Source organism: Neolamprologus multifasciatus, chromosome 14, assembly GCF_963576455.1.
Source record: "Neolamprologus multifasciatus chromosome 14, fNeoMul1.2, whole genome shotgun sequence".
In the NCBI taxonomy this organism is placed as follows: Eukaryota; Metazoa; Chordata; class Actinopteri; order Cichliformes; family Cichlidae; genus Neolamprologus; species Neolamprologus multifasciatus.
The window spans coordinates 22,429,876-22,440,726 of record NC_140452.1 but is presented as its reverse complement, the minus strand read 5'-3'; the positions used below and the strand labels follow the sequence as shown (position 1 = coordinate 22,440,726).

Sequence of the window (10,851 nt, the reverse complement as noted above, 5' to 3'; positions counted from 1 at the left end):
TCTGTGTTAAAAGAACTGATTGTTACTGAAAGTATACACAGTCGTTTATTTATTTGGTACCATCTTCCTCCACATTCATTCGTGATGCCTTCAAGTTCAACCTCGTAAAGTGCAGCTCTTATTGGTTTTGCATTAGCTGCTTTTGGAAAGAACAAATTGTGCACCCTGTAGCCTAGAAATCTTTATTATATTAGTTAATTAATTAAATAATTGCATTTATTACAGTTTTAGACACGGTAGCCCTTATGAAAAAAAAAACATACAATATGCTACTGAATGATCGATTTCTTTGCGAGGTGACTGTAATATCTCCGACAACCATCAAAGGCAGCATCAGCTGAGCTAAATTGCCATCACAGAGCCCTCAACGTCCTCATTTGAGTCCAGGTGAAGACATGCAGCTGTTCTGTTGGGGAGACAGCTCCAGCGGACAGTTCGGGCCACAGGCGGCCCCCAGCCCCGTGTCCTGGACCGTCCCCGGGGTTGTAACTAAGATCTGCTGTGGGGATCGGCACACTTTATTTCTTAATGCAGACGGGGACGTGCTGTCATGTGGGCACAACTCTCAGGGACAACTTGGACGACAGAAGAAAAAAAAAGGAAAGATCATAGGTGAGTAGGCTGTTTAGCTGTTTTCATTTAAAGGAAACAAAATACGTGGAATAAAACAAAATATTATAATTTTATTATTTGATTAATTGTTTTCTTAGTTTCTTTTCACGGGTATTTGGACATATTTATTTAAGGTGTGATTTGACCGTGTGGCGTAGGCTTTTAATCAGATACTGCGTCCTTAAGAAGCGATAAATCATCTCCGGAACACTTACTGCGTAAAAAAACTTAATGCGTCAAGTTTCAGTTTCGTTTCAGTGCTGTCGGTGAAGACAACGAAAGTTAAAACCTCCTAAGAAATCTTAGTGTTGCTTTCAGAGTTGCTAGATGTAGCAAGAAATGTGAAATATGACAGAAGCACGAACATGGACAGTCATCACGTGCAAAATGTAAGAAATAAATAACAGGTTTATATTATTATCTCATATTATTATATATTTTTTGATACATTAGCATGTATATTGTATGCATGTATGTATGTATCGTGAAACCTAGAAGCTATAACTGGATTTAACCCAGAGAAAGTGCAGGTAAGTAAGGTGAGCTGTTTGCTGCTTTGCAACACTATAGATGAGAAGCTTTGCACAGGTTTTAGCGAATGTCCCAAACTTCCCTGTTTGTCTTTGTTTATCATTAAGTTCTCATTAGGCTGAGGCTACTGTGGTCAGACATGTAATGTGATCCAGCTGACACGTTTGTGTACAATTTCTGTCGTTCTTTCTAAGCTCAAGTGGAGGGGCTGGGCAGTGTGGTGGCGATGGCTTGCGGTCAGGATCACTGTCTGGCTGTGAGTGCATCTGGACATGTTTTCTCCTGGGGGGCAGGAGAGGATGGACAGCTAGGGTTACCAACACCTTCCAACAGCCACAGACCACTGTAATCGCTCATTCAGTGACACATGAATAATACCCACAATTATCACTGACTTGTTCAAAGCTTTTTGCCACATTTTTACGAATTGTTGTCCATCATCATGCAGCAAGGTGCCTATCCCACTGCCCATACCGATAATTCAAGTTGTTTGTGGAAACTCCCATTCCCTGGCCCTGACTAAAGGTAAGACACAACTTTGTGTGTTCATATGGAACAAGGGCGATAACGGTTATCCCCACACATGATGATTGATGATGAATTTTTCCTTTTTTAAAGTGTCTTTATCTGTGTTGTAAACCCAGTTTGCCCTAAAAGTGTGACATATATTCCTTCACGTAGCTGACAGTATTTGAAGATATTTCATTGGCCAGAGGCTCATTTTGCAAAGAGAGTCAGTCCATTTAAACTCCAGCACTTTATCCAGCAGTATATCAATTAAAAGGCCATAACTGTGCCTGAATTTCTAATTTAATTTACATAATTCTCACTTATATAACGTATCCATGCATCCTATTTATTCTACTTCTAATCTATGTAAAATATTCTGTGGTGATTGAGGAACAATAATTTGATAAACTAAATTAATGATTTGCTTTTTTAAAGGTGTTAATTGAACATTTTAAAAACACTTTTCACCTCTCTCCAGGAGGCGATGTCTTCTCATGGGGTTTAAACAGTCATGGTCAGCTGGGCCTGGGGAAGGAGGTGCCGGTGCAGGATACACCCGTCATAATTTGTGCTTTGGCTGGAGTAGCGGTAACCCAGATTGCAGCAGGAGGGACCCACAGTCTGTTCCTCACCCTCGCAGACCTGGTGTACTGCTGTGGGGCCAATAAATTTGGTCAGCTTGGGGTTAACAGGGTGGATGAGAAAGGTAGAGCAAGTTAGTGACTCATAAAGTTAGTGTATATGTGTGTGGCATGATTTGAAATAAAACACTCTACTTTTTATCTGTTTCTACTTTAACAGGCAGGTTCAACATCTGTATGGTGCCTGCGCTCAGACCTCTAAGTGTCTCCTTCATAAGCTGTGGAGAGTTGCACTCTGCTGTGTTGACAAAGGTATCACTGGTTCATCCAGGTGACTTCAACCATTGATTAACAGTCAAAGTAAAAACTACGGTTGTTTTGCTTTGCAGGACGGTAAAGTTTACACTTTTGGAGACGGAAGCCAAGGTCAGCTCGGTCACAGCACCTCTGCTAATGAAGTGAAGCCCAAACTGGTTGCAGGTGTGGATGGTCCTGCTTCCCAGATTGCATGTGGCAGGTAAAAACCGGGAAGTTTTGTTTTTAATATAAGCACCACCATGGCTACCATCCTGATCATTTATAGCGTTTCACAGTCTGTGTGCTAAAGATCCCCGTTGTGTTGTATTGTCAATGTTAGCTAGGACACACTTAAGCATAGTTCTCTATGCTTAAGTGTGTCCTAGCTAACATTGACATTCACCCAGAAAAGTGCCTGGGTGAATGAGGTGTGTTTGATAAAGCAGTTTGAGTGCTATTTAATACCCACTCCATGGACTGTTTTTGGTCTGCCAGGCATCACACTCTGGTTTTGGGCTCTTCTGGTCAGCTCTGGGCTTTTGGCAGTGGAGCTAAAGGTCAAACTGGAAATGGGCACAATGGTGGCAGTCTGACTCCCACTCTGGTTCAGTTTCCATGGACCACTGATGATGCAGCAGCCATGCCCAGTGGTATGTATGCGTGTTAGATTTTGCTAGTAGGATTAATAGTTCAGAATCTCGAATGTAAATTAAGTTTATGTGCTTTATAAATTTTGAATATTTAGATGAAATTGTTTGATTTTTGTTTAAGCAGACTTAAAAATAACTGCTGGGTGGAACACAAACTTTGCTTACTCTTCACCTGCAGAGGTAATCAAACACTTACAGCTTTAACTGCTCACAGAAAACTTAAAAAAAGGAAACACGTCACTCTGCCTGCTCACTTCTTCTTTCTTTTATTTTAAGAACTCTGTTCGCAAACAGATAACCGGACGTCTTGATGAGACAAAACTCCAACAATGGCTGATGACGGAGCATAGTAATGTGGAGGCAAAAAGGTAATTCATCATCATTCTTTGATTTTTAGATTTATGTGGCTGCAGTTTTAATATTAGTTATATTAAATATATGTTCAAGATCTTCACTGTCTCTTAGTCTCTGCTGATGTTTCTTTCTTTTTGCGACAGAGAAATAGGTTTGATGTTTCTGACAAGTTCAAGTCTTGTTGCCAGTTTCACAAAAGCCAAGTAAGTCCTTCACTGATGGTTTTGTCTGGGATAATCTAGAAATGTAAGATTTAAGGATTGACTGGTTGGTGCTGCCGCTCACCTCTCTGTTTGATATCAGTGGGTTTCCACTGGAAGCAGGCGACTTAACCGTGGACTTGGAGGCCGCTAGCCGAGCTTTCGACCAGCTGTTCACAAGACAGTGGATCAAACAATCAGTTAAGAACATCCTTTAAACAATTTGTGATATGACGATTTTTTTTAAACTTGTGATCTCATACAGTAGGTCTCCTTTCCATGCAGGTAAACTTGGTCCCTCTGTGCGACTTGCTTTACCGGTCAAGAACTGCATTAAAATCTCCAGAGATCATCCTGATTCTTCTGACCTGCCCGCTTCTTCAAGAGGACTCTAATGTCATGAATGCAGTTCTATCTGTGGCCATCACTATAGCAGAGATGTCGGACAAGACTCTGGAAACATTAAGTAAATGACTTTTGTCACAAGATTGGAGAACAAGCTTGTTAGTCAACCACTCATTGTCAGGTTTATGCTGTAAATGCTTTAAATCAGTGGTCCCCAACCTTTTTTGTGCCACCGACCAGTTTAATGTCAGACAATATTTTTATGAACCGGCCTTTAAGGTGTTGCGGATAAATACAAAATAAAATGATACGGCTGATACGAGATGGTCCCACCTGGGAGTAATGGGGGGTAATGACACCCGAAGTGTGTTGCTTATGCTCAGTCTGTTCCGCAATTTTGTTTTGGTAGCTGTAACTGCAGAAAACCCTGCTTCACACTGTTCAGTCAGATTCGAAAAAAACTAAAATAATGTAAGTTATTAATTTTTTTCTGCATGGCCTGCTACCCCAAAAAATAACATTTATTCATAACACATGGGAAAAGACCTTGGGAAACAGAGTTAATGATAAAAACCATGAAAACCATAAATTTCACACCCGAGCCTCAACTCTCGCGGCCGGGTACCAAACGACTCGCGGACTGTTAACGGTCCATGGCCCAGGGGTTGGGGACCGCCGCTTTAAATTCACACTATTGATATTTACAAAAAACATTTTTATGTTTCTGTAATGGTCAATCTGTCAGGATGTACAAACTCTTTTATTAAAACGAATTGTTTAATGTTAAAATGTAAGTACTGTTGTTATCCATGAATTTTCAGCATTTAATGAAACAGCATTAGGAGTTGTTGTTGTTGTTTTTTTAATGAGATGCCAAATATAGTTATTTACTTTCATTCCTAGACAGAAAAAATGTTTTAGTAGTTGAATGTTAAATTCGGTTTATATGCATAAAAAGTAACAACATATGACAGGTGGTCTAATAAATTGGTTTAGCCCAGTATAATGATCGAGTTTACTGTGATAACTTTAAAAGTATTTATTCAATGTAAGACACTGTTTTGTTTTAAAATCTCTTCAGTTTGTATAATAAGTTATTTTTATTGCTAAATAATAGTTTTGGAGATGTTAGCAATCCAATTTATGCAGTGTAAACTTAATATTTATTTTTATTTTTTTGTGTGTTCTGCAGAAAAGTGGTGGAGTTCACTGTCCCCCTCGATACTGATGAAGCACATCATGGTCTTCAAAAAGGCTCTCGCCTTCATGCTAAAGAATGGCCTCTTACAAACACACAACCCAGGAGTCAAATTCTTCCTGGAAGCCCTCAAGCTGCTATACAAAGTCAGTGCTGTGTGCTTTACTTCTGTTTTTTAATGACCGTTAGATTTTGGGTATAATTATGAAATATTGGTTTCAATTAACAGATCAACTGGAATCTCTTGTTAGTAAAATATGATCAGTTCTAATAATTGAAAGTCTTGGGATAGAAAAACTGTTAAAAAACATTAACAAATGACAATATTGTTTCTGTTTTCTTGATAAAAATATATTTTGTTCCAGGCAAACAAAGCTGGAAAGTCCTACAAAGTCCCACTGAGCACCTTTTATGTAGAAGAAATCACAAATGCTGTGCAGCTTGACATTGACATCATGCTTTGGTGGCAATTCTCCAAAGAGGAGGTAAAAACAAACAGTACAGTAAACTCAAGTGCTTCAAATAAACAATGTGTTCATTTGTCCATATGGATTTCAGTTTCTGTCAGACTGCTTTTTACTGATATTCATTATTAAATGACTGATTGTCTTAAAGGATGACGTGAACACACCTGCCATCTTCTGCCGCTACCCATTCCTTTTGACCCTGCTTCACAAAGTGGCCGTATTTAACTTCTGTGCAGCCACAGTGAAGGTAGAACGTGCATTCAGATTTCACCTTTTTAACCATCTGCAATTACACAGGAACTGATTTCTATCTTTTAGCAGATTTCCTTCTAATTGGGTTTTTTTTGCACTTACAGAATGTGCATCAATTTGCTCATCAAGCAGCTTTGGTGCCCCATCAACCGCACGCCCCAGACTCTCCACCTGCCCCAGTCTTCCAGCTAACCCTGAGGCGAACTCACCTGGTCGAGGACACCTTCAGACAGCTCAGTGCAGCCGACCACTGTGCATTCCAAAGGGAGCTTTTAGTAAATATGAAACTTTACTTTTACTAGATTGCTAGAGCTAGGGTTAGCATTGTTGGCCAGCAGTGTTTCGTTAAAGTGTAAAAGAGGACCCAAGTGTTTAGATAAATGCCCATAAAATTACTTTAGTAATTCGATATCGATAAGCAGAAGAGAATGGACATGGGATTAAATAAACTGCTCTATAAAATCACGAGTTGCAGAAACTAGCAGAAACGTGATTTTTTTTTTTCTTTTTTTTTCTGTCCTAGGTGCTGTTTGTGGAGGACAGGAAGATAACAAATGTCAACAAAAGGGACTTTTTCCTGCATGTGTTTGATGAGCTGATGGCTCCAGAATCTAAAATGTTCATATATAACGAGAGCCAGACTGTGGCCTGGTTCCCTCCCAAGGTAAGACCAGTTAGGGGAAAAAAACCTACATTAATATTCTATGTGCTGCTTAAAAAAATAAAGCAGCACATTAAATAAATAAATAAATAAATAGATATATGATCAATTTCAGATTTAAAATTGAGTTTTTCTGTATCACAATTTCTTTTTATTCACCAACCAAACAGCCAAAAGTAGAGGAGAAGACTTACTTCCTGTTTGGCGTTCTGTGTGGCCTGGCTCTCTACAACCACAACATTATCCACCTGCGCTTCCCACAAGCTCTGTTTAAGAAGCTGCTCAGGGTCAAACCTACACTGGACGACATGAAGGAGTTTGACCCTGTGCTGGCAGAGTAAGACAGACTTAAAAACACACAAGTGAAACGTGTTCTTTCTCACATGACATGACAAAAGACGTTTATTGATACGTAGATATCTCCCGTGCATTTAACCTCAAATACAGTGAAAGTAGTGCTAACAACAGTATCAAAACATTCATCAGTGCTTTTGTGCCTTTAGGTCTTGGAGGATCATCTTAGAGGACTACACCCCTGATGTTGTTCAAACGCTGGACACTACTTTCACTGTAAGTTTACTAAATCATGTGTTTTGTGTCTGTTTTTCTTTCATACTTTCTTCACCTGACAGAGTGATTATCTGTGGTAGGTGTCCTGGGCTGGTGAGACAGTTGAGCTTGATCCAAATGAACCAGGAAAACTTGTCACCGGGTCAAACAGGTGTGTATAAACAGTCTACACAGCACTCCTTTTCTGCCATCTAACAGCTACATCCACACTGTGCTCCCTTCTTAATAGTTGCAACAAGCCATTACACTGGCTGGGATGTTGCCAACACTATAAATCAGTACATGTATACTTTTTAATGTTATTTTTCATCAATAGGAAAGAATACGTAGCTGCCTGTGTGAACTACGTCTTCAACAAATCAGTGGAGAGAGTGTTTGACGAGTTCAAGAGAGGGTTTTTCAAAGTGTGCAACGTGGACGTGGTGGATTTCTTCCAGCCAGAGGAGCTGCAAGCAGTGATGGTGGGCCAAGAAAACTACGACTGGGAGGTGTTTAAGAAGGTAAAGAGATATAAACTTGAAGACATCCAGGAATATTGATGCTAAGATTTTTATTCATAATCTGATTTTTTTTTTTTTAAATTCACCATCATCTGAATGAGTAATTTTCCTGGCCAATGCAGGATAGTTTAGCACGGTATGCTATGAATTCACCTGAACCATATGTGTCACCATAGTTCAGTTTGACCAAAAGAATAGCTGACTGTGTGCACACTTGCAACTTAACATAAATCAGGAATTAAATTTAAAGCTTGGACTCTGCTTATGAAATTAGCAGAGTGACACCACTGACACCTAGTCTGGTGTCAGTGGGATAAAAAAAAAATGTAAATGACACACATATTTCATATATGTTCTTATTTTTATGTTCCCAAACAGAACACATTTTATGAAGGTGAATACCATGATGAGCATCCAAATATACTGGTCTTCTGGGAGGTGTTTGAGAGCCTGACAGCAGAGGAAAAGAAAAAGTTCCTTTGTAAGTATTTCATCATTAGGCTTGCTGTCATTTCCATTTACGTCTATCAGTTTTAACTTACTTGACATATGTTTCTTGATGTCCTGCCAAAAATTTGTGTAACATTTCAGATTCCGTTTTTCACTTTTCCTCTGTTATTTTCTTTCGTCCTCAGTGTTTCTCACAGGCAGTGATCGCGTACCCTTCCTGGGAATGGAGAGCATCAAGATGAGAGTGGCTGTGCTGCCCGATGCTTCTGAACGCCATTTGCCTGAATCGCTTACCTGCCATTTCCTGTTGTTACTGCCCATCTACAGGAGATACCCAGTCGAGAGGAAGATGCGCACAAGGCTTCTCCAGGCTATCAATCACAACAGAGGCTTCTGGAAGAAGCGACCCACCACAGAGTGAAGCAGCAGGGGTTTTGTTGTAAAGAGCCCATCTTAGCATCAGTTATTTTTCGGCTCTTCTTGCTTTACAATCTGTGCGAATAATTGTGAGTGATATTTTTTATTGTTATTACAATTTTTTTTTTTGTGCTTTTAAAATGAACACAAGCTTAAATCTTCAATAAATACAGTGCTTAGCAAATTTCTTACACCGCCCAGTTTATGGATTAAACCACAGCATTGGTAATTAATAAAATAATGTTTTAATGGTTCTGTAGTGGTTAATCCACCACTGTGCACAAGCTCTCAAAATTCTGATTTGTAATGCTACAAAATAACCATTGTTATCTGTGAATTTTCAGATTCAGTTTTGCAAATAAGCGTATCAAATTTGTTATTTTATTTATTTTATTTAGTTTCAGGGGTTGAATTGTATCCTCAGAGAAGTCCTGTGTGCCCGCTCAAATGTGGGTAAAAAAACATAAACCCACTTTGTCGTCTGCCTAAGAAATAACAGTATAATGTTTAGTTGTAAACAAGTTTTTGACAGATTTCTATAATATTTGTGTAAGAAATTTGTTAAACACTGTATGTCATACATACTTAGACCATACTTAGATTAGGAAATCACCTTTTCTTGCATTTGTACCTAGTAAATCATCTTAATAAATTCTCTGCTATGCTGCCTAGTATTTTATTATTATTTTTGTATTATTACCACTTCTCTGGAGATGAGGAACACTCTGGCACAACTTAGGACACTACCTCTGCTCAATAATCAGACACAATAACAGTACCTTCATTATAGTCAATATATATGGTTACAATAATAAAACTGAAAATGATAAATTACTTGACTCCTTAGAAGAAAGAGTGATCATCTGGCTCTCCAAATACACAAACTCAATCCTTTTCATTGGTGGAGACTTTAACATCGCTTTAGATAATATGGTTGATAGATGGCCTCCAGGGCAGCAGTGTGGATATTTGGAGAGAAAATTTTCCAGATGATAGACTCTTTACTTGGAGCAATAAGACAGGATCCAGGCAATCATGTATTGACTTCTGGCTTGTTTCTATTTGTATTGATAAAGATAATATTACTGTTAATATACTTCCCACCCCTCTCACTGATCATAGAGCAATTCACATTAACATCCAAATGCTTACACTGGATAATATGCCTTACAAATTCTCCTATTTGAAGTTAAATAATATCCTTACTAAAGGATTCTTGAGAAGATATGGGAGTCAAATTACTAAATTGAGGAAGAAGTGATCAGCAAACTGGCCTCTCATTAACAGAAGTCCTCAGAAAAAATCTCAGAGGAAGATTTTACTAGACCTTCAAAATAGATTGGACGGTTTATACCGACGCAAGGCTGAGAATGCTTTTGTAAGATTCAGGGAGAGATGGCTGGAGGAGGGAGAACAAAATTCTGCTTCCTTTTTCAGGCTTGAAAAATACAGATCAAAAACAAACTCTATTCATCAACTAAATATTAATGGCATTGTCTCCTAGGCAAATTTTGTGCCAAATTCTATGCTAAACTGTACAACTTAAAATATAATGAGGATGTTTCAACACTATTTCTCAATAATATTAAAAACCTAAAAACTATTGATGTGGACGATAGGAGTCATTGTGACAAGAAACTTCCTCCACCATCAGAGGGCTCTGATGGTGGAGGAAGTTTCTAATTCCATTTCTGCACTTAAGGCCAATAAATCTCCCGGCACAGAGGGTTTAACTGCAGAGTTTTACAAATCATTTTCTAATCTCCTGGCTCCGTTCATACTACAGGTTTTCATAGAAAGTATAGAGAATAACACCCTCCCTCCTACTCTTACTTAGGTCTCATAACACTTGTTCCAAAACCAAACAAAGACTCACTTTTTATTGATAATTGGACCTATCTGTCTGCTCAATAATGACTATATGGCTTTAGTACTTGTTAACAGAATTTAAAGAGTTCTTGAGACACAGTCAGGCTTTATGAAAAATAAGCACATTTCTAATAACATTAGATTAGTTTTGGATATACTTGATTACTCTGATTTGGTACCAAATCAGATTTCCACGTATGTCAACTGCAAGTGTCCAGAGTGAGGACAGACTGAGGGACCCACTGCTGCACATCATCTGTGAGGCTTTGGACCCCTGATGATCCACCAGGACAAACTCAGCAGTGTGTGAGGAAGAGGAGGAGGAAGAGCCAGCAGCAGCTGACAGATGGAGAGAATAGACAGACTGTTCCCTGTTTGTGAAGGACT

General features: G+C 38.9%; 1 protein-coding gene across 2 annotated transcripts; it reads left to right on the top strand.

The window, feature by feature from the left end:
- The first annotated feature begins 77 nt into the window (after positions 1-77).
- LOC146504047 (putative E3 ubiquitin-protein ligase HERC4) lies at positions 78-9,269 on the top strand. Of its 2 annotated transcripts, none has more exons than XM_085184551.1 (23): positions 78-612; positions 1,338-1,488; positions 1,592-1,668; positions 2,132-2,359; positions 2,455-2,546; positions 2,624-2,751; positions 3,027-3,181; positions 3,306-3,361; positions 3,458-3,549; positions 3,679-3,738; positions 3,839-3,935; positions 4,021-4,201; positions 5,273-5,424; positions 5,644-5,763; positions 5,894-5,992; positions 6,102-6,272; positions 6,521-6,661; positions 6,829-6,995; positions 7,162-7,228; positions 7,309-7,379; positions 7,545-7,728; positions 8,107-8,209; positions 8,364-9,269. In XM_085184551.1, exons 1-23 carry the CDS (start codon positions 396-398, stop codon positions 8,597-8,599), a joined length of 3,045 nt encoding a protein of 1,014 aa, XP_085040677.1. In that variant the 5' UTR covers positions 78-395; the 3' UTR covers positions 8,600-9,269. The 2 variants fall into 2 exon arrangements, with proteins under 2 accessions (XP_085040677.1, XP_085040676.1); XM_085184550.1 differs by having other exon boundaries at positions 3,303-3,361.
- The last annotated feature ends 1,582 nt before the right edge of the window (positions 9,270-10,851 follow it).

Coding starts and splice junctions, on each gene's coding strand:
- LOC146504047 (XM_085184550.1), top strand. CDS start 396: ATGCAGCTGTTCTGTTGGGGAGACAGCTCCAGCGGACAGTTCGGGCCA. Junction 3,182..3,302: donor TGCAGCAGCCATGCCCAGTG/GTATGTATGCGT, acceptor TTTTTGTTTAAG/CAGACTTAAAAATAACTGCT. Junction 7,729..8,106: donor ACTGGGAGGTGTTTAAGAAG/GTAAAGAGATAT, acceptor GTTCCCAAACAG/AACACATTTTATGAAGGTGA.